This window comes from Neofelis nebulosa, chromosome 8, assembly GCF_028018385.1.
Source record: "Neofelis nebulosa isolate mNeoNeb1 chromosome 8, mNeoNeb1.pri, whole genome shotgun sequence".
In the NCBI taxonomy this organism is placed as follows: Eukaryota; Metazoa; Chordata; class Mammalia; order Carnivora; family Felidae; genus Neofelis; species Neofelis nebulosa.
The window spans coordinates 15,761,329-15,785,679 of record NC_080789.1 but is presented as its reverse complement, the minus strand read 5'-3'; the positions used below and the strand labels follow the sequence as shown (position 1 = coordinate 15,785,679).

Sequence of the window (24,351 nt, the reverse complement as noted above, 5' to 3'; positions counted from 1 at the left end):
CTTTCCCCACATAGTTACATGGCTCACTTCCTCACTTCCTTTAAGTCTTTGCTTAAATGACACCATTTTAGTGAGGACTACCCTAACCACTCTATTCAAAATTATAACCTACATTTGTCTATCTTACCCTCCTGGTCCCCCACCCCCACCCAGGCCACTTATGAGCTTCTATGTGCCTTCTATTCGTTCATGTTATTTGTTTTGTTTACTTTTTACTGACAGTTTTCTCCATGCTGGAAAATAAGCTCCATTAAGACATGGATTTGTCTTTTTCTTCATAAAACAATGCCTGACACAAGTAATTAATAATTACTGAATTGAACTAGAGTAAAGGTAGGAATTTACATCTGAAAGTCTTTTGGAGATCTTAAGTTTCATTTAAGTAAATTCTGTAGCCATGAAGAAAAGATATGCGAGCCCCAAGTATAAAGAAGATACGTTTGAACCAGGAAAGATTTGTTAATGGTTGTAGGTCTGCATGTACCGTTATCATGCTTCTTGTTGTCATTTTAGTCCAGTGATTGATACAGGACTGGATTTTAGATTGCCTTCCCACTCTCACAGCTAACAAGGCTTTAATCAGGGCATTAAGGAGCTCTAAATAGGCTTTGCTTTTGAATCTGCATATCAGGAGGGGGCTGGGAGCATGAGTGGGAGGATGTCATGTCCCAGTGATTAATGATCTCTAGGAAGCTGAAAAGGGGAGAGTAATATACACAGTATTTCTACCCCCTGGAGTAGGAATGCAAACACCATTGTGCAGATCTGTGCATAGTCACTGACTTCCTGGTAGCTGGAGAATTTCATACACTCTTCTACCACAAATAAAACTGTCAGAGAAGTGACAGAGCTCAAAAAGCTAGCCTTCCTTACTTAAAAAGAATAGCTCAAACACAGTGAGCCAGAAAATTAATTTTGTAGTTGTTTGGAAACCCAGTTGTTTAATAAGAAATGAGAAAATGAGAACTTTTCTTGAAAAGCCTAAAAGCTCCAAATATTTGTTGAATCAAACTCAGCATTTGGTTTCTTAAATTTACTGGATTCCTGGAAACTACTTATTTTAAATGAATTTAAAGGAAAACATTCCTTTGTAATGAAATGCACTGTCTTAAACTTTTCAGTGTGTTCTCTATGGTAGATTTAGAAAATCATCCTATCAATGGACTCCTGTGCCTGTTGCCCTATGTGTCGAAAAAAAATCCTAACATTTCACAATACTTACATGGTTTTAAGAAAGGAATTCTATGGTAGAGTTCTTTTGTTTACTTTCATCCCCAGTGAATCTATGATATTTAATAACAGTTTCCAAATGCTTAAGTCAGAAGGGAAACATTTTTAACTCAAGATAAGGAACTACAGATGTTTGCAAAAATTTTTAAATGAAAGTTTGTGGGAAAGCATTGTATTTCAACCAATTGTGATCATTTACAAATAATCAAAATGAGGGCCTTTATTTAACAGTAGCAGTAGTAATCACAGAAGCAGTGACAGATTTTTAGTGGGGGCTTCCAAGTAACTTGTATTTTACCAAGAACCATTCATTGGTAGGACTTGTTATTTTTGTTCTTGGTTCAGATTTTTTTGATACCGTTTACATCACTACTCATTGTTCTGCATTGTCTAACTTTTAAACTTTGATTTTTTAAATATTTTTTCCGTAATATAAAAAAAAAAAGGAAGGAAATACTCATTCTTGGGGAAATGAGAGCCACACTTCAGAGTAAGGAAAGAAAAAATTTTATATTTCATTTCTGTTTTGTTGGTGTTTACTTTGTTTATTTTTGAGGGTGTCACTATAATCTGAATTAAAATGAACTACTGTGGTCTAAATTAAGGCAGCATCAGATAGAATCAGCCCTGAGTTTGGTTTCCAAGTGGTTAGACTTTTCAATTGCATTTGCAAGAGTTTATTTTTAGTCAGGATGTGGTTATTTTTAGATCTGCTTCTCTGTCACTAGGAAATGTAATGCCTGTCTTTCCATTGTTGTTTATCAGGAAGTTCTAAGGCACAGGCTTATAATATCCAGTTAGCAGAGAACACCGCCTCTCCTTTTAGATGAAAGAATATGAAATAATCCTTGAAGAAAAATCTGTTAATTGAGAACATGTCTAATTTTTTAAATTATTAGTGTCACTTTAATCTCTTACACGCTCAGCAACAGAACAAGATTTTTAGGGAACATCAAAAACACAAGGTTTGGGTTCCCCCTACTGGTATGCATCCCAGGTGCATGTGTTCCTTAGTGAAAAGGCCTAGGGGATTAGAGATTTGAAACGGCTATGTGGACCTCTTTTAAAGAGATCTGGTGATGAGAAAAGGAGAAAAAAAACACCGTTACCTATTTTCTGATAATGTCTTTTAAAAAAATTAGATGATATATATGCTAACTAAGTTGGATGTAAATTAAAAAAAAATAAAATAAATAAACTGAAAAAAATTACAAATAAAAAATAAATAAATAATGAAAACCTCTAAAACTATTTTAAAAATTAGATGATCCAAAAATTGTATTTTTTACATCTAGAAAGAACAAAACTTAATGCCATAATATTTGGTTTTTTAATGTTGTTGCCTCTGTGATAAGCTGCTTATATACAGCTTCTCAAATGCTTTATGTTGTAATCTAAGGAATAATAAAACACCAGTGGCTCCACAAAAGGATTTAAAACCCCAAGGAAAAAAAAAGCTAGCATTGTGTCATAATAAAATTAAAGAGATGGTGTTAAAGCTCACTAATTCCTATTTTAGCATTTCAGAAAGTGACAGGACATCATGTGATTGTGTGTGTCCATTTAACATCTGTTCTTTCTAATTTCTCATATGTGTATTTAAAACTGTTCTCTTTATTTTCTGTCTCTTAGTAAATGCCAAGTAATATTAAAGGCTTGTTTTGAAATAGAAAAATTTTAATTGACTCCTAAAAGTCATTTCTGAACTTCTTATTATGTTTGCATCTTAAAGGACTATTCAATGAAATTAAAATATTGTATTTTTAAATTGCTTTTCAGCAATGCAGTCAACCTTTTAAGCAATGTTCCGGTCTCTTGTTTGGATGTTCTCATTTGTCCATTAACCCATGAAGAAACAGCCCAAGAGGCAACGACTCTAGATGAACTGCCCAATGATAAAACAGCTGAGAAAGAAACTGTTTTGAAAAACAATACCATGGTATACAATGGTATGAATATGGAAGCCATTCATGTTTTACTCAATTTTATGGAGAAGAGAATAGACAAGGTAAGGCTGATAAAATGGAGGCCTTGGGAAGATGTTTCTAAAGAATGTAAATGTGCCATATATACAGACATCACAGGACATGATTTTTAAATTTAATCTTTTTTTTTTATAGCTGACATACTGCATAATTATGCTCTGGAAATCATTTTATTACAATATACGATTAATTGCTAAAACAAGTCAATTTATTTGTTTAAAGACAAAAAGTTTGTTAATGCAACACCAAAACTGTGACTAGTGCCTGCAAGTGAAGGAAAAATTAATGACTTTTCCATGTAGGTATTTTTAAGACCTAGAAGTAAAAATTATCTGCCCACAAAACCATTATGGAAAGTATGGAAATACTTTCCATAATACCTAAAAGCTATCTTTAAAAAAAATCAAGTTTTTTGGGGCGCCTGGGTGGCGCAGTCGGTTGAGCGTCCGACTTCAGCCAGGTCACGATCTCGCGGTCCTTGAGTTCGAGCCCCGCATCAGGCTCTGGGCTGATGGCCCGGAGCCTGGAGCCTGTTTCCAATTCTGTGTCTCCCTCTCTCTCTCTGCCCCTCCCCCGTTCATGCTCTGTCTCTCTCTGTCCCAAAAATAAATAAAAAACGTTGAAAAAAAAAAAAATTAAAAAAAAAAATCAAGTTTTCATTAGTTGTGAGCTGCTTATTTTCTCTTGTCTGTCATTTGCTTTGTCTGGCAGCTATATTAAAAGGCAGCAGGGTAGTATGGGTAGGTTTTCAAAACCTTTGCCTTATTTAAGCCCATTGGTTGAGCCAGTGAGGACCCCACAAAATGTAGGAAAATCCAGGGAGCATAAAAATGGGCATTAATAAAAATGAAGATAACTGGTAGAATGAAAACATGGTTAGGAAAATAATTTCTTAAATAGTTTGTAAAGCTTTGGTAACATAAAATGTCTCCCCCACCAAAAAAGGAGTATTAATATACTCAGTTATATAGAGGAAAGTAACACTGTTAGAAACTAATGTAGTATGTCTGGTTTTCTTTATAGGGAAGCAGCTATAGAGAAGGTCTAACTCCGGTTCTCAGCTTATTAACAGAATGTTCCCGAGCCCATCGAAACATCAGAAAATTTCTCAAAGATCAGGTAACTGCTTAATGCATATTACATCTCATGGTTAATCTTCTTATATGCAGTTTCTAAAAATAGAATTAATGAGTTGCATTCTTTCATAATGGTTTACTTTCATAAAATCAGAAACTCAGAAAAGTTAGTTTTAATCTTTGAAATCTTCCTAAGCCGGGAAAAAATTGATCGTGTGTATTTTTCTGAGTCATTGATTCATTTATTCAACTAATAGTGGAGATCTACTTTGTGCTGTGTTCTAAGCATTGTTCTAACCACCGAAAAACAGATGAAGTCTTTGCCTTGTGGAGTTTACCTTATAGTCGGAGAACAAAAAGTAAATGAATATGTTATAATGGCAAGTTGTGATGTGTTCTAAAGAAAGACAGCAGGGGAAGGGGAGATTTAGGAGAATCAGCAGGGCCTCTCTGAGAAAATAACATTTGAGCGGAAACTTGGATAAATAAGAAAAGGATCTCGGAGAACATCTGGAAGAGGACTATAGAGAGAACATGTTCAGAGTTCCTCAGGTGAGAGGATGCCTTGGTGTGCTTATGGCAGAGCAAGGAGGTTAGACCAAGTTGACAAGGAGAGTGGTAGATGAAGTAAAAAAAGGTAAGCAAGAACCACATAGCCTGAGGTTGTATAGGACTTTTGGTTCTCTTTTAAGTGAGATGGGCAAGCATTGGACCATTTTGAGAAGGGGAGTTGAATGAAGGGTACTTGTTTATATTTTGAAATACTCTGGCTACTATATGTAGGATAGACTAGGGGAATGTGAGTAGATGCAAGGAGGCCAGCTGGAAAGAGAGCTGATGGTGAATGTTTGGAGTAGGATGATAGTAGAGTTGATGATAAGGATTCTTTCTACCACTGTGTTTTCTGTTCATCTGCTTGTGTCATATAACCTTTGTCTCCCCTTCTATCATGAGTGAATTGTCCCTGCTTTCTTCTGTGGCCAGCCTCTTCGCTTGTGTCCTAGATCCCTTTCCTTCTCACCTTCTCAAGAACTTTGCTTTTGCATTTATTTCCTCTCTTATGTTAATCCTTTTTTTTTTTTTTAATGTACTGGGTCATTTCTATCTTCACCCAAACACATCTTTCATCTTAAAAATAAAAAAACCTTCTCTTAATTCCACTTCTCAAGCTGCCTCCCCATTACTCTGTTCTTAATGCAGTTTTCCTCAAAACACTTTTCTGTACTCACCTTCTCTATTCTTTTTACTCTTTAATTCTCTCCTGCACCCGCTGTAATTAGGCTTTCCACCCCACTGCAGAGGCACTCATCAAAAATCTTCAACCCAGTAATGCCAAATCTAATAGTTCTCAAACCTTTTTTCTTTAATTCCCCAGTGCATTTTGATGTGATGGGGTATTCTCTCCTTCTTGAAATACTTTCTTCACTTGGTTTCTAGGACACAATAGGGAACCTTTTTGCAATGTTTGAGTGCCCCGAGGCAATATTGCCTTGGTCTCCATTTCCACTCCCTTGGTGATCTCATTCAGCAGTCATGGTTTTGAAAATCATCTGTACGCTGATGACTCCCAAATTTATGTCTCTGGCCCTGACTTGTCCCCTCCGCTCCAGATTGATATAACAGGCTGCCTACTCATCTCCTCCCCTTAGATGTATAGTAGCTATCTTAAGTTTTAACACATACCCGACTAAGCTCTTGATTCCCATCCCTTCACCCTGTTTCTTTCCTTCTTTCCACATTTCGGTGCATGGTACAACCATTCACTCCACTGCTCATTTTTTGCCATACAGAATTTCCCTTATTAAATGAACCAGCTTCATTTCCCCCCCTTTATGTTTATGATCAAGATTTAGTAAGCACCTTACCATACGTGAAGTACATTAATAGATACTGCTGCTAAGGAGAAATTAGAAAGTAGAGACTATCTTTGAGGAATTTACAGTCTATTGGAAGAAGAGAGTAGTACCCTGAAAGCATGAATAATCATTTTAGCCAAGTAAACTAGTTGATTAATGAATTGAAGTCATTTTCCAAGTTGATTATTTTAAGACATTCTACTGTGACTAGGAGGAGTTGGTGAATAATAAATGAAAAATATTTTAAGTTTTCTATATTTTAGCTTTTTCACATAGGAGATCCAGGTTCAACTGAACTATTTAGAGTTTAGATCTCTGGCCAGAAGAGCCAAAAAAAACCTGTTTGTTAAACAACTTCTCTATGTGAAGCTCTTGAGCCACATATTATGTAGAAACAAAGATTATGAGACCCTCTTTTTGTCCTTAAAGAGGTACTACAGTATAAAGAGATGAGACATGACAAGTAAAGATAACTAAAGATAAAAGACACACACAAAAATCCACTTTCTTCCTGAGAAAGATGCACTCTCCACTATGATGATTAAGAAAGGCAGAACATAAAGTAACAGGTGGTTAGTTTTGGTAATAGTGTAAATGGAATGATGGCTAATTAATTATTATGCCCTATTTCATTATTACCTGATTGAACCCAACACAAGCCTACCCAAAGGAAATTGGTCTTAAGTATTGAGGCAGGTAGAAAGAGAACAGATGGTAGAAAGTACCAACCCAGGTTGGGTTAGTCTGTGGAGAGGTTTACAGAAGAGATGAGGAATCTGTGGATTTGAGAGAAGAGATGGACAAGATTTGTCAAAATAAAAAATTTGTTGGAGGGTAGTATTTGGGAGGAAATAGAATGAGTCTATACAAATGCAGTTTGGGAGTGGTATGTAACAATGAAAGCAATAAACTTATGTTTAAAAAATTTTGTTTTAAGAAACCCAAAACATTGGTAACAAAATTTTGGGGTGATAACCTTTGTTAATAGATTCTTTACTCTGGAACAGTAGGCACATACTACATGAAATCACTTGTTAGATGTCTCATTCTTCTCTACATTCAGTGTATAGAGACCATATAGAACTCAATATGGTTAGCTGAATCAAATAAGGATTTATTGTGCAGTGACTTTGTGCCTATAGAGCACAGAAATCATGGTGCTCTACCCTATCAGAAATACTGAATATGGGTTCTGTAAACACTTTGGTAGATTATTCAGTTTTCTGGGATTTAGTTTCTGTTTGTGTTCACAGCTGTATCTCCAGTGTCTCCAATACCTCCTGATTCAGGATAGGAATTCAGTGTAGAAGGAGAGAAAAGAAGAAAGTCAGTTGAATGGATTAAATAAAATAATATACACATGAAGGGTCCAGCACAGTAAATTATTATTTGACTTTGTTTTTATTGTCATTTACTACCTTAGTGCCTAGCTTATGGAAGGCACTTTTAAAAAGATATTTGAGGAGTGTCTGGCTCAGTCAGTAGAACATGCAACTCTTTTGTAAATTCGAGCCCCATGTTGGGTGTAGAGATTATTTAAAAATAAAATCTTTAAAAAGAAGATCTTTGAATTCATTCATTCTTCCTTCAGTCAGCAAATACTTACGGAACATTGTAATATGCCATGCGCTGAGAGCAGTAAACAAAACAGAAAGAAGTCCCTGCCCCCATGGCACTGACTCTTGTGGAAGAAAGCCAACAGTAAAGAAAAATATACACTGTATCAGGTGGTGATGAGTGCTGTGAGGAAGATTAAAGTGGGGGCGGGGGTGGGGGTGCACAGAAAAGAATGCTCAAGGTTAGTCATATAGGGTGGTCAGGAAATGCCTTCCTGTAAGCAACATTTTAACATAGACCTAAAGTGAAGGGAATGAGCCACACAATTTTCTAGAGAAAGTGTTTCTGGGCAGAGGGAGCAGCAAATGCAAAGACCATGGTGTGTTTTAAGAAGTTCCATGGAGGCCTGTGCAGCTGTAGCAGCATAGGTCAGAAGTGTAGTCAAATTGGAGTTAGAAAAATAGCAGGAAGCTGGATTATGTGAAACCTAAGGGAGTTGTAAGGACATTGTTTTCGCTAGGAGTAAGATGAGAAGCCCTGGAAGCTGGAGGACTGAGACCAGGAATGACATGATCTGACTTTCAAAGGATCCCTAGCTGCTTTGTAGAGAATAAATCATAGAAGGGCAAGGTTTGAAGCAGAGACCACTAGGAGGTTGTGGTAATAACCAGTTCAGGCGAGACATATCAGTAACTTGGATTTGGTAATACTAGAGGGAGTAGTGAGAATTGGTTGAATTATGGATATATTTCAGAGGTAGAAACAATATAATTTGCTGGTGGATTGGATGAGAAGAGGCTGTTTCTAAGGTGTTTGTACTAAACAGTTGGAAGAATAGATTTACCATTTAATGAGATGGAAAACTAAGAAGGAACAGCTTTGGTGGGAGCATCAAGACTTCTGTTTAGGACATGCTAAATTTGAGAAAGCTTTAAAAGTCTGGAAGTCAGTAAAGAAATTAAGATGGAAATATAATTCAAGGAGTTATCACTATGTAGAGACTATATAAAGCCATAAAAACTGGTTGAGATCACCAATAGATTAAGTGAAGAATGTCACCCAAGAACACAACCCTTGAATTTTCCAACACTTAGAAAACAAGAGGAGAAAAGAGAATTGGCAGAAGAGGCTGAGATGAAGCAGCCAGTGAGATAGGAGAACCTGAAGAGGGAGGGGGCTGGGTGGATGGATGGGTGAAGTGAGTGAGCAAGCAAACAAACCAAGCAGGCCATCTGCAGGTCAATTGATAAAATAGGGTGATGGTGATGTTACTGCCTCCTTTGCGAGGTTACTGTAGAGATCAAGTATAGAGAATATATATGTATATCCTCTCTTATAGGAACTAGCATCTTTAAAATATTCAATAATTAGTAGCCATTTTTATTATAAAACAACAAGAAAACATAAGTACAGATTTTTTTAGTAAATACGAAAATGCTGCAGGAATTACAAAAAGGGAAAAATCAATAGGAATGAGAGTATTAAGAAAGGCCCCATGGACGATAGAGAAGATAGATTGACCCTCGCTTTAAAATGGATTTTGATGGAAGCAGGCAAAGGCATTCCAGATGCTAAAATAAATAAAAACCCAGCAATGAATTTGAGTATATCATGGTGGTACAATGAAGAGATGTTTCTCTTCAAATGAAATTTAATTACAAACTTGAAATCATTTGAGGTGGGATTTTTGTTGTTGTTGTTGTTTAGTTTTATTTGAAAGCAAACCTATTTATTTTTAAAAATCTTTTTCCACTCATAGAAAACTGAGCTCATAGACATTCTAAGACTGACCAGTTGCATGGTACCGTCCTCGCTTACTCTAGTACCCACAACTGATGATGGTTTTGCATTTCTGCCATTAGGTTTTACCACCATTGAGGGATGTGACAAATCGTCCTGAAGTTGGCTCAACTGTGAGAAATAAGCTGGTGCGCCTCATGACACATGTTGACCTTGGAGTCAAGCAGATTGCTGCTGAATTCCTTTTTGTCCTTTGCAAAGAGAGAGGTAGGTTAAACTCTCTTTGCTCTCTACATTTTTATTTTTCCGAGGGAACTTAAGAAATCTTTCTGTTAGTAGTGGCCGTCTCATTCCACTCTTTCAGAGCTTACTCCTGTCTGTTCTATTAGAGGGCCTGAGGAGATATTAAAAATTAATAATTTAAAAAATTTTCTGTATGCTTCTGAAGTCATTAAGATGTACAAACACACTCACATTAAACTTTGCCTTCTGTATTCTTAACCCAGACTTCTTAATCTTGATGAGTGAGGACCTGGAGCCATTATGGAAAATCTGCTTAAGTAATTCAGGTGCTACTATTTTGGGGTTTTTTTTTTAGATTTTATTTTTTTAAGTAATATCCTCACCCAACATGGGGCTTGAACTCACAACCCTGAGAGACCAAGAGTCGCATGCTCTACCAACTGAGCCAGGGTGCTACTGTTTGGATAACCAGGCAAAGCCCTGGGTTAGTTCCCTTTTGTAATTCCTCTTGGAATTAAAACTGTTGGAGTCTTGGTTTCTTCCCTAGGTTATTTAATAAATAATTATTCAATGTGAGCTACATATACTATGGAAATATAAAATGGAAGATGGAAAGTACAAAAATGCCTAAGATATACCCCTTACCCTTGAGATAAGGATAAGATAGAGGTAGAGAGAAATTTTAATTTTTTTAATTTTAATTTTTTTATTTTTTAAGTGAGCGAGCAGGAGGAAGGGGGAGAGGAATGGAGAGAATCCCAAGCAGGCTCCAAGCTTAGCACGTAGCCCAACGCAGGGCTTGATCCCACGACACAGGGATCATGACCTGAGCCGAAATCAAGAGTCACTCAACGGACTGAGCCAGCCAGGTGCCCCAGTAGAGAGAAACTTGAAAGGAACTATACTACAATGTAATAAACACCATTTTATAAGCATATATAAAGTGATTGTCTTCTAAGATACATCTAACAATTTTAAATATTTCCTAAAATTATATGGGTTATTTGCCCTGCAAAATCAAGTTCTTCAAACAAGGAACTTTAAGTTATCCAGATATTTTTACCTATTTCTTTCTTCAGCTCCTAGTTTTATATGTATATTGGGGCACCTGGCTGGCTCAGTAGGTATAGCATGAGACTCTTGATCTTAGGATCATGAGTTCAGGCCCCACATTGGGTGTGGAGCCTACTTAAAATAAGAATTTCAAAAAAAATTTTTTTTAATTAAAATTTAAAAATGTAGTAGTATAAAAATTCTATCTAAGCAGATTTTATATTCCAGTTTTTTAAAGTACCTCAGTTTTGTGAAACATAATTTGGAGGTAGAAAACTTCACTCACTTCTCCCAAAATATTAAGTTCAATTCTCTTTTGTTTTTTTCCCAGCTATATTGAGGTATAATTAACAAGTGAAATTGTATATATTTGAAGTATATTATACACCATGATTTGGGGTGTGTGTGTGTGTGTGTGTGTGTGTGTGTGTGTGTGTATTGTGATGTGATTAACACAATTAATTACTTATGTATGTCTGCTGCCTGCATGGTTCCTTTGTGTGTGTGTGGTGAGAATGTTTAAGACTTATTCTTTTAGCAAATTTCAAGTGTACAACACAATACTATTAACTATAGTTAATTTCATTTCCCCTGTCCCTAACCACCATTCTACTCCTTCTAGGAGTTTTATTTTTTTTTCTTTTTTTAAGATTCTACATGTAAGTGAAATCATACGGTATTTGTCTTTCTCTGGCTTATTCACTTAGCATAATGTTCTCTAGGTTCATCCTTGTTGTCACAAATAGCAGGATTTTATTCTTTGTCATGGCGGAAATATATATATTTACATATTTACATGTGTGTGTGTGTGTGTATGTGTGTATACCACCTCTCCCTTATCCATTCATCTGTCATTGGACATTTGGCTTGTTTTTGTATCTTGGCTATTGTGAATAATGCTGCAGTGAACATGGGAGTGTAGACAGCTCTTGGGGATAGTAATTTTGTTTGCTTCTGATATATACCGAAGAGTCAGACTGCTGGATCATAAAAACTGCTGTTTTTAATTTTTTGAGTAAACTCCATACTGTTTTCCTTAGTAGCTGCACCAATTTATATTCCCACCAATGGTGTGCAAGGGTTCCCTTTTTGCCACATCCTTGCCAACATTTATCATCTCTTTTTTTTTTTTTCATCTCTTATCCTTTTGATAAAAGTCATCCTAATAGGTGTGCGGTGATCTCTCGTGGTTTTAATTTGCATCTTCCTAATGATTAGTTAAGTTGAGCATCTTTTCACAAAAAGACCTGTTGGCCATTCATATGACATTTTTCAGGTTTTTTGCCCATTTTTGTTTAAGCAGGATTTATTTTTTAAGTTTATTTTTATTATGAAAGAGATAGAGACAGGGTGCAAGTGGGAGAAGGACAGAGCAAGGGAGAGAGAGAATGCCAAGCAGGCTCCATGCTGTTGGCACAGAGCCCAATACAGGGCTTGATCCCACAGACCATGAGATCATGACCTGAGCCAAAACCAAGAATCAGATGCTTAACTGACTGAGCCACCCAGGGCCCCTTTGCCCATTTTTTAAATAAAATTATTTAGAGATTTTGCTACTGAGTTGTACCCACTGAATTCTTAAACTTTATTTCTAACTGATTCAGCCACTTCAGTTCCTTTTAAGATGGCATATTAGCAACATAATTTTATCAATGTAACAATAATAATAAACAGCTATTATATATTGGGGTATCATGTTCCAAACATCCTAGGCCATAATCTCATTTAATTCTCATAAGGACCCTATAATTTAAATATTATTATTCCAGTATCATAAATGAATTAACCTGGAACTTGAGAGTGTTTCAGTAATTTACTCAAGGTTGTACAGTTGCTAAGGGCTAAAGCCCAAATTTGAGTCCTCTCTTGCCATTCTGCCACATTTCTTTACTTAGAGTAATCATCTTCAGCTGTTATCACAAATGCTCTTTTAAATAATTCAGTTCTTTCATGACTTTGAGAAAAGATTGATACAGCATTTTAGGATTAAGTGACTCGTATAGTGCCTTGCACATGTAAGCTGAATTGAATCAATTTTTCCAAGATAAGAAATGAGCTGTTTTTGTAAAGTATAATTATGTATGTATACATAAATCTAAATCATACCTATGTATCTATCCATCAAAAGAGGTTTATCAAAATACGTACTAACATCTTATCCATTGTTACCTTTGAGTAGTAGGATGGCTGGTGACTTTTTTTAGTTCTGTGTATTTTGTAATTTTTCTACAGTGAGCATGCATTTCTTGTATTTTTTAAAAAAATTTAGGGTGCCTGGGTGGCTCAGTCAGTTAGGCCTCTGACTTCAGCTCAGGTCATGATCTCGCCGTCCATGAGTTCAGGCCCCACGTCAGGCTCTGTGCTGACAGCTTGGAGCCTGGAGCCTATTTCAGATTTTGTGTCTCCCTCTCTCTCTGCCGCTCCCCATCTCATGCTCGCTCTCTCTCTCTCTCTCTCTCTCTCTGAAAAATGAATAAACCTTAAAAAATTTTTTTTTAATTTTAAAGAGGAAAACTAAAGCTTATTTCTTCTGTAATTACAGATCTTCATAAATTATATTACATATCTAAATATAATCACCTTACTAAGAGTTAGTGTCATAGCAAATATGGCATATGCATTTATATATGAATTTGTTCAGTGTTTTTCATTTGAAAGTATTAGCTTTGTTCCCTCTTGAACCCTACATTTGAGGTTTTATAGTCCTAACTTTGAGCCCAAAGCCAACCCATATTAGCAAAAGTATATCAGTTTCACTTGACCTTTAGCAATTCTATGTATGCTCATCTGCTTTTCCTTCCAATCTGATTTTAAGTTTAGTAGATACATTCTTTTGGAATACAACTTTACCCATTTAACCATTTACTCATAATTTTTGAGCTATAGCCAGGGAATGCAGAAGTATAAAGATAAACAAGGTTTCTGTTCTCATATCACTTACTTTCTTATCAAGGGTTACAAACTCACATGCCTTCAAGTGCCAGGCTGGTAATAAAAATGGACTGGACATAAGAAGGTGAATGAAAACTGACACTTAACTCATTGGTGGGAAGATGGTGGGTTGGGAGTAGGGGAACAAGAAGATTGTGTGAGATTGGAGAGAAGATATTGCTGCTACTTAGCTCCAACTGGTTGTTATCATGAAGGAACATATGGCAATGTTACCCAGTCTTCTAGATTTTTCAGGAGAAGCCAGGATTCTGGATTTTTACATAAAATCTCCCAGTTTTTAAATGCTATCAACTAATTATAATTTAAAACCATCTAGGGGCTCCTGGGTGGCTCAGTCGGTTAAGCGTCTGACTTCAGCTCAGGTCATGATCTCACAGTTCATGAGTTTGAGCCCCACATCGGGCTCTATGCTGACAGCTCGGAGCCTGGACCCTGCTTTGGATTCTGTGTCTCCCTCTCTCTCTGCCCTTCCCCCACTCATGCTCTGTCTCTATCTCAAAAATAATTACTATAAATGTTTAAAAAAAATTTTTTTAAACTATCTAGCCAAAAGAAAAAGTTTGTAGTCCACATCCAACTTGTAAGTCATCAGATTTTGGAGTTTGGATTGGGTTTGGATGCAAACTATACTAAAATGAGATAAATTTCAGATAATTCATCAATGTTGAACTTTCCTCTGAAGGACATTCAGCTAAGTTTGAAGTGAAGGTATCATGATGAAGTCTTAAAAGTCAGACCACTAAGTGGAAACAGCAGGCAGCAAATTGGGTTAGGAACACAGAAACTAAATTAAGAAGGAAGATTGAAATGGGACAAGATACAAAGGGCAAAATTTCATGGCAGCCTTGGCACAGAAAGAGTCATCCAAGGGTCATCAATACCCATCTGTGCCAGGCTAAACTATATCCCCAACTGACAGTAGCCCACAGGTTAACTTGTGCTCGTGCCCACCAACTTGTTGAGCCAAATCTAAACTTACGTTACCAGCTCTGGCAATTGTGTACTTTGTCCAGGGGGCCTAAAGAGAGGCCTTATGTGTTTTAATTAAAGAAAACAATTTGTAATACAATCCTCCCCCTGTTAACACATTCATTAATTACCAGTGTGTGCTAGGCACTGTGGTAGGAGCTGAATTACAAAGATAAATAAGGCTTAAACACCCTCAGCACATAGCCTCACAACTGGAAACTTTCGTCTCGTTTGAGTCTCTGAGGAATAGGTAGGTGTCTGTTTAGCTGGTAGCTGAAGTCTCCCTTTTCTGATCTTTTCTCTTCCTGTCTTGTTGCTGTTGTTGTTGTTGTTGTTGTTGTTGTTGTTGTTGTTTTTAACTGTATGTGTTTTCCTCAACCTGTACACATCTCGACATCACGGTCCTTTATATCTTAGCCTCTTGAATGACTAATCTGTTTTTCCTCTTAGTATCCTAACTACCACTCAGGCTTCAACTTGCTGCAAATTAGGCTTTCCACTGCCTTTCCCTACCTTCCAGATTCCTCTGAAAGTGCTCTTAGTAAGCTCACAAGGTAACTAATTTTCAAAAGTAGTGGATATTTCTTAGCCTTCATTTTACTGCATCTATCATTGTAATTGACACTATTGGCCACTCTATCTCTGTGCTACCATACATTCCTAGATTTCCTCTGACCTTTATTTTCAATCACAGTTAACAACTGTCTTTGCCCACATTGAACTGCCAGTGTTCCCTAGAGTTCTCTCCTGAGCCTGTTCTCATTTTACATTGTCCCCTGAGTGATCTTATCCTCTACTTGGCTTCTGCTTCAGCCAATTTGCTGGGGATTCCCAATTCAGTGTATCTCTTAATATAAACTATTAATAAGTCATATCCCTCCTTTCTGGTCAGGTTTTCTTCAGTCTGTCTTCCATGTAGTTAGCAAAAAGATTCTTCTAAAATACAAATATAATCTCATCACTACCACCTTGTAAAACTTTCAGTGACTCCCTGTCACCTGGTAAAATCCAAATTTTCTTAGATGCCTCCATGGCCTGCCTTTTGTGCTTCTAAGTTCTAAATTTACTACTAATTATAAATTTACTACTACTTTATACTTTTTGCTTACTCATGCTATATTTTTTGTTCTCGCCTGATCATACTGTACCATTTCTTGGCATTATCTCCATGACTTGGCAAATGCTGTTCCTTTTACATGCAATGTCTTCATTTGCATGGCAAGCTTTATTTATCCTTGAAGATCAGCTTAAGTATCATCTCTGTGAAGACTTGTCTGATCATGGAGGCAGAGTTAATCATTGTCTTCCTTGTACCATTTTTACTTACACTCATTTTTAGTACTTTTGACATCTGCTATATTCTAACTCTTAATTTGTTGAACTTGCATTCTAGCCATTGAGTTTCTTTAGGTCAGAGATCATTTGTCTTCATTTTTGGATCTCCAATTTTAACAAAGTACCTTAGAGATAATAATAAAAGAGCAAACATTTCTGCTATCTGAATGTAGTGTAGTGAATATACAATCTTATGGATTTCTTCATGTAAAGGAATAATTTCAGTATACTATAAGAGAGGAATGTGCCCGGTACTGTGGCAGCCTGAAAAAGGGAATGATTGGTTATGTGAAGATGGTCAGAGAAAGTCTTTGCAGAGAAATGGGAAACAGCCTTGGTATGTATAGGAAAGAGACTAGTTCAAGATGTGAAGAATCCATGATGTGCAGGAATAATAGATGAGTTTGGGAAAAGAAGGCAGGGGCCAGAAAATGAAGCAGATCTTAGAGGTTTTATACAGGAAGGTGATAACAAATTTTTGTTTTACACAGATCTATGAGGCAGCTGTATGGAACAAGGAATTAGAGGGACATGAGATTGAAAATAGGGAGACTAGTTAGAGGAAGCTATTAGTATAAGATTTCTAAAAGTTGCAGAATTTGGAAGGAAAAGGATTATAAAGCCTTCTCTGTATAACAGAGAAAGGGGATTGGTCTCTAGGTAGAATCTGGCTCTGCCATTCTTTCTCCTTGGTAAAGAGCAAAACCTTTTTGTTTTCATGACAGAGTGTGATAAAACCCACGTTTGCGTAAGCTGCAATACCATTACCACCAGTGCAGTTCTGACTGCAGTATGCTACTGTGGTTGCTTTCCTCTGTTCATAGTACCTCTAGCATCTTGATAAAATAGTGGTGAAATATTTTTTGCAACTTTCTGACTGTTGATTTGTCCCATTTCTGCAGCAGTTTTACCCAACTGCATGGTTGATTACTAGGACAAAAAAAACAAGTATTTTTTTTTTAATGTTTATTTTTTTTTAATTTTTTTTTTTTTTTTTTAACATTTATTGATCTTTGAGAGACAGAGCATGAGCGGAGAAGGGGTAGAGAGAGGGAGACACAGAATCCAAAGCAGGCTCCAGGCTCTGAGCTGTCAGCACAGAGCCCAACGCAGGGCTTGAACTCACGAACTGCGAGATCATGACCTAAGCCGAAGTCAGACGCTCAACCGACTGAGCCACCCAGGTGCACCGTTTGTTTGTTTATTTTGAGAGAGAGACAGACAGACAAGGTACGAGTGGGGCAGGGGCAGAGAGAGAGGCAGAGAGAGAATCCCAAGCAGGCTCCACACTGTCAGCACAGAGCCCAACTCAGGGATTAAATTTATGAACCATGAGATCATGACCTGAGCTGAAATCAAGAGTCAGACGCTCAACCGACAAAGCCACCCAGATACCCCTAAATAAATTTTTATGTTGTTTCTTTCTTTTTTTTTTTTTTTATTTAAGGCCCACCCAGAAAACCTTTTCTTTGCCTTAGCAGCTCACTTTATTTTTTAAAATGTTTATTTTTGAGAGCCAGAGTGCAAGCAGGGAAGGGACAGAGAGAGAGGGAGACATAGGACGTGAAGCTGGCTCTGCTCTGATAGCAGAGAGTCCAATGCAGGGCTCGAACTCATGAACTGAACTGTGAAATCAGATTGACCTGAGCCAAAGTCAAGAACCAGTTGCTTAACCAACTGAGCCACCCAGGTGCTCCACAGCTCACTTTAACATCCAAGTTCAGTGTGTTTTCTTTTTACTACTTTCCCAGTATTGAATAGGATATTTTACAGTGTTATTTGAAAATAGCTAAAAAGTAGTTATAAAACATTCCATGAAATGATGTCAATCAGAACTTCACAAAGAAAATATTTCTCACTGTGAAAATTTTGTAGTCCATTTGTCATCTCCCTTCCCCAACCCCTATTTTTTAAATATTTTATCCTATTAACAAAAGTTCATTTGATTCTGAAACTATTGGCTATAGCCTTATCTGTTTTAAAGGCAAAGCAAGTCTTTAAATAGCCTTTGTAACCCAAACTGTCACAGAGTTGATACATGTTTGTTCCAGTGAATGAATAGTAAGCATTATTTTCATAAAAGTGCTAGGGATTTCTTACTATTAACTAACTTCCAGGAAGATTTTCTGCTTAAGATAGCAGATTATTTAGTGTTCAGGTTACTTTTTAACCTATTTTGGCTTTTCATAAACTCTGCATTCTTAAACTATTTTAATGTTTAGCCATTGTAGGTGGTTACCTACATTTTATGTCTTTTTTATTGTTATTTTTTTAAATTATATTCATTTCTCAATTTAGACTTCCACAATTTCAGTCAGTATTTTTTCTGGAACTACCAAACACCTTTATTGGTTAAAAAGTAAGGCTTATCAAAAACACAATGAGAGTATCAGTGCCATGTGGATTCAGATATATGATTCTTCGCCTCTCTGACTTTGTGTCTGACCCTGTCATTAATGTCTGACCTCTGTGAATATTAAGAACACCTGTATACATCCCTAAAAGTCCATTAAGAATTCATTAATTTATCCAAACCATTCCAGTCTTGCAGAGGCCCTGTCAGCAAAGGGAGCATATTCAGATTTATTCCAAGGGCTTTCATATTAAACCACCGTGATCCCTCACTGAATTCCAATATGATTCTATCTAGCACCCATTGAGAATTATTACCAAGGAGACAATAGTTACCAATAGGTTTTAAGGTAGAAAATGGTTGAAAGAGAATCATGCAAACTTTAATCTACTTATATTATTAATCCATGTCTCCTTTCACACAAATTTCACCAGTTTGCTGTATCCTTTGAATGTAGGACTTCCTTTTATTTGTCCCCAGACTGCCTATTTTCAGTGTCAAGAAAGGTACCCTCTAGTTCAAGTATTTGAAAAGTTAATGAACAACTCTACCCTGGATTATTCATCCTATCCATGCCTTTAATGATTTCATCTCTGATCATATATGTCCCCTTTCCTTACCCACCTTTTTGCCTATCCACTGCCCCTTTCAGGTCCCAAAGTCATTTTAATTGCCCTCTGAATCTTCTCAGCTTTATTTTGTCTTTTTTGAGTAAGTGGTCTGAATTATAATAGTATTTTAGATGTAGGTTTCACTAAAGCCTTATACATGAATAAGATAGTGTTTGGTTTGTTTCCTACAGTTGTCTTTAGAATGACATTTTATTGAGAGCCTTAAATAAAATTTTTATTTTTAGACTGATAGATTGAATATTTTGGTGCTTACCTTGAAACTATACCTGATGAAAGGAAAGTACTCTTCAATAAAGCTGCTAATGATTGCTTAGTTTCCAAGAAAAAAAAAAAAAATCCTACAGTTCAGGGTTCCCCTGCAAAAGTTTTATGTGTCTGCTTGTCTTAGAGATATCACCTTGCACTGATAACAGGGTAATACTGCCCTGCATCAGATGGTTCACTGAGCTGTTGCTGCTGTTGTTGTTGTTGACTAAGATAAGTCTAAAATTCTCGTTTTACCTAATATTCCCACGGAAAAAGAAAGAGCATTTACTTTGTGCCAGATACTTTTCTAAGCACTTTGCATGTATTAACCTGAAGTAGATATTATTCCAATTCTTGAGATTAGAAGAAGTGGGATACAGAGCTGTAAAATAACTTACCCAAGTCAACCAACTAGTAAGTGGTAGAGCCATTACTAAAATCCAGCCAGTCTAACTCCTAGGCCTACCTTCTTGGTGGGTCTCATGTGCTTATGTATTATTGCTGACTTTTTTGAAAAAGCAGTAACTTAGCCTATCCTATTTGCAAATATCCCTAAGTTTCATTATTGCCGACGATTCCTATAAAGGGTATAAGAAAGATTTTAGATAATGACCGAATTGGTAAAATTCCAATCTGGGTTTCATTAACTCCAGTTTCTAGTCATCGTTTCTCCAAAACCGGATTAAAAAAAAAAAAAGATGTAAGATTTGTGACCAGAAAATTAAAACACCACTCTTGCCAATGGCCCTGTGGTCACAGAGGCCCCACTCCTGCCACAAAGTATACTCCAAACAGCTCCACTTGAATTTCTGATACCTGAAAAAAGACTTTTGGTCCTCAGAGCATGCAAGAGAATTTATGGGTAGTTTAGTATAACCACTAACACACTTTGAAAATCTCTCAATTTTAAGATTTACTGCCATATAGATCTCCAACTTCCTTGTACTGGTAAATAGTCAGTAATGACAGTGAGCACCCAAGACCCAAGGATTCCTGTCTAAAAACCTGTTCTGTTTTTGCAGTGGATAGCCTGCTGAAATACACTGGCTATGGGAATGCTGCAGGACTGTTGGCGGCCAGGGGCCTCTTGGCTGGAGGAAGAGGAGATAATTGGTACTCAGAGGACGAGGACACAGACACTGAAGAATACAAAAATGCAAAACCAAAGTATAGTATCAAGTTTCTTTTCACCTATGCCTGTGCCTTTGATTTGGTTATTTACCTTTCACTTCCTTTGTCTTTCATTTTCCAAGTGTTTCCTTTCTTTTGTGGATTTGGAAGCTTTCCATTTAATAGTGTTTTTAGGGACAATTTCATAGCTAGTAGCTTAGAGAGTGACTTCAAATGATTAAGGAAAGATAATATTGCAAGAAATGTTCTGCTGCATGCTCATTGTCCTCTCCTAAGAATTTGGAGAGATGGCATTTTTAGACATTTACCATCATATACTTAAAAAGTATTATTGGCTACTTTTTGCTTTCCTTTCCGTAGGTTGAGATTGTATAAGGTACAACCAAGACCAAGGATTTAAGCTGGTTATTTGATGGTTCAGTCTTTCTCAGAAATCTAAACATAGGTTTCATAAATTCTGATCTTCCCTCTTGCAAAAAAGCCATTATGAATCAATAAAATGGTACATTACTAACAAAAGGAAGGAAGTATAGCTCCACAGTAAAGTTTTATCAAACATTTAATCATCTTTTAACAGATGTATTATTGCTTTGAACAGGCAAACCAGAGACTATCATGTCTTTCCTGAATCAGTGCTTAGAAATCAAAGACACTAATTCTCTTATCCCAAAACAAACCACCTCTACTTCCTTCTGTTTCCTCCGCATCCTTTTTTTCCCCCATTTAACCCCATCCCAGGTAAATTTCTTAGTTCCACTTATTAGGACTTACTTGAGCTCAATTTTCTGGTTTCCATTAATGAATATTAAAAGGGTATATCCATCCCTTTTGGCATTATCGATGATGTTGACATGTTAGGTTTCCTACTGATGGTTTCTAGAGTGTAATGGGGATCATGTGGTAGTTGATAAAGGATAGAAAATCATTACCTGCAAAATTAGGCTTTTTTTTTTTTTTAAAGGATAGACTGTGCCCTGTTAACATGAAAGTAGCAGGTTATCAGAAGGTAACGGCAAAGATCATTTCCTAATCAGACAAGACATATATGGCCTATATTCCTTGGCAAATCAGGCCTGAGTAGGAAGCATTATTACTTTTAATATTTCTAGTGCTTTCAGTCTCAGCAGCAGGATCTTGTAGAGTATATCCTAGAAAGAAAAGGCTTCAGGGAAAATAAAACTAGCAGTGACTCTAACCAATACATTCTTAAGACTGCTACAATTTAGATGCTATAAATTGGGCACCTCTATCAAGTAACTGAAGCTTAGATAGAGGAATTCTACTTTAATCTTTTCCTAATCACAGAAGTCATCATTCTAAATTAGTCTTGCTAGCTAGCTCTTGATTTTTCCATTCCATAAACTATACTTCCATATCAGTTTTTTTCTCTCTCTTCATTTGAGACATTAAATATACCACTTAAGTCTCATATTTTTAAACAAAGGTAGAAATTACATTAGGCATTCATTGTGTCCCAAGTTATGCAGACAAGTCAACTAAGATAGAAACTCTTGGAATACTCATGGATGAATGATGTCATTATATCAATGTGTATTGTTGATTTTGTTTGGTGAATGACTCTATTATAGTAATGATCACATATCTCACAAGCACCAGAACACTACTATAACAAGAAATTGGAAGAAACACAAGAACACTGGGTCTAATAGCATGGGAAATAGAAATGTGTTAGATTGTGAAAGTGATGTTAGATTTCAGGAGAGCACCTTTTCTTTAAATCAAAGACCATGATGTTTGGTATTGTTACTGTTTTGGCTTGGAAGAGTCCATACTTAGGCCTGCATACTTAGTTAGAATCTTCTTCAGCCTTTGGACCTGGCCTGTAGGGTGCATAGGAATGGTGTGTTATTGTGGTCAGAATAGTCACCATTGTGAAATCTTGTTGTGTTTCTTAAACATTGGTCATTACAAGTATATATTTCTAGCAAGCATTACATCTTTCCCCTTCAGATAGATTTGCATCTGTTTTTTTCTTACATCTTCCCTCTTTCAGATAAAACACTATAGTGGGATGTTTGTTAGTTAATTTAAAATATTTATTCAAATGGTCCTTGTGGAAGCGGTGGTGAACAAAATACTTTGCAAGCAAGACAACTCCTTGTGCTCTGGGGAGTGATCTACAGAACTGAAAGAACTTTTTCCCAAAAAATCATGAAAACTTTTTACCAATCTAGTCAGGCTTATGAAGTCTGCACCTGAAAGGATTGCTTTCCCTGCTACCATCTGATTACCCTTCACCAAGATCACAGTATGCTTTTCTTATGATGCATTTATTCACAACAGTTGCTAGTTTGGGCAGAAGCAGAGAAATTACCCTTTATCCACTTGGCCCTAGTCCCGTTGTCAAAAATGTAAGTGGATTCTGATTGATGCACCAAGGTAACCTGTAATCCTTTAGTGGAATCTGAAACCAATAATTGTGTGGAGCTTACATTTAGGCTATAGGAGACAGTTAATTTCACAACAGTCTTTTTTGTGTCAAAATAAGTGTATTTAATGGACTGGAAATGGCTTTCTGCAATTAGCAGAAATATAGTCAGAGAATCAAGTTACATGCCACACACACTGTGTTGTAAGTCTAGCCATGTTTGTTAAAAGTTTTCAGATAAACTTTGGTCCTGAATCAAAGAGAAAAATTTCCAAATTCTAACTTATATACCTACCTGTTTCTTTTATGCCTCAGAGCATGGAGGCCCCTTGACCATACAGGTGGTATAAGTGACTAATGTGGTTTGTACATCATTCCAGACATCAATTGAAAGATGTGTACCTGATGACATTTGGCTCACTTTAGACCAGCGGCCTTCAAGATGGTTATATAAGAGCCTAGGGGTCCAAAGAGGTATCTTTAAAGGGCTGCTAGATGGAGGGCAAAAGGAGGGGGTGACCAAAGTGGGCAGAACTCTAGGATAACTCCTTATACTCTTAATACCCTACACTAGTTCATAATCACACCCAGAAGCTTAAAATCATTGTACTAAGCAACTCAGGGGTGTTTCCTTCTTGACTATATTTCTCTCAGCAGTAGCTGTGGCAGCAGCTGTGTAATTTCTTCAGAATGAGACAAGAGACTTTTATTCTTTGTCAAGATTTTGTTTTGTTGCTTTAAGTCCCATTGTAATTGTCACCATATATTGAGACTATACAGAAGACTATTGTTTTGCGGGGGCAGGTACTCTGGGGAGTTTTTCCTGGAAAGATATTTCTAGCCTTATTTGCACTTAACCTCTTCTTTCCTGCTCTGAGCTCACAAAAGCCTTTTCCTATTAACCCTTATCCCTTTCCTGGAGGTTGCAAATTGTCCACTCATAGACTAGATTCAGCCCACAAGTAAGTTCTGCTTGGCTTACCTGATGTTGCATTCATTGGTTTAGTTTTGTGGTTTCATTTTCTGTTTTACATAATATTTTGCCGACATTTAGAATTCAGATATTTCAGATGGAAATTTGGATTTTGAACTTTTTTTTAATAAGTTCTAATAACATTAAGCCTGCATTTTCACGTGGCAACTGGCTGATGGAGTGGAGGGTCTGTGGTGCCCACCATACCAGGCATGAGCTCCTCTGGTTTAACAATATATCCTTGTAGGGGCGCCTGGGTGGCGCAGTCGGTTAAGCGTCCGACTTCAGCCAGGTCACGATCTCGCGGTCCGTGAGTTCGAGCCCCGCGTCAGGCTCTGGGCTGATGGCTCGGAGCCTGGAGCCTGTTTCTGATTCTGTGTCTCCCTCTCTCTCTGCCCCTCCCCCGTTCATGCTCTGTCTCTCTCTGTCCCAAAAATAAATAAAAAACGTTGAAAAAAAAATTTAAAAAAAAAAAAAACAATATATCCTTGTCATTTACCTTACCTGCCTAGCCCCTGTAGGAATTTGCCTTTATAGCCCCTTCTTTAACCAGAATGCTTTGAGTGAAATTTAATCTACACTTCTTAGGAGATTGAAGTTAATTTTCATATAGCTCATGGAAATTTTAATG

The 24,351-nt window shown here is 36.8% G+C and overlaps 1 protein-coding gene across 9 annotated transcripts in view; it reads left to right on the top strand.

Annotated features, from left to right (window-relative positions):
* Nucleotides 1–24,351, top strand: part of RIC8B (RIC8 guanine nucleotide exchange factor B) — a 104,902-nt gene that overhangs the window by 61,139 nt on the left and 19,412 nt on the right. For all 9 annotated transcript variants that reach the window (XR_009265380.1, XR_009265379.1, XR_009265378.1 and 6 more), the window contains 4 exons: nt 3,010–3,238; nt 4,239–4,334; nt 9,567–9,711; nt 20,250–20,394. Coding sequence is in view for 5 of the 9 variants with exons in the window: in XM_058741527.1 (XP_058597510.1) it covers nt 3,010–3,238; nt 4,239–4,334; nt 9,567–9,711; nt 20,250–20,394 (615 nt within the window). In the remaining 4 variants the exon portion in view is untranslated. The remainder of the gene's footprint in view (nt 1–3,009; nt 3,239–4,238; nt 4,335–9,566; nt 9,712–20,249; nt 20,395–24,351) is intronic.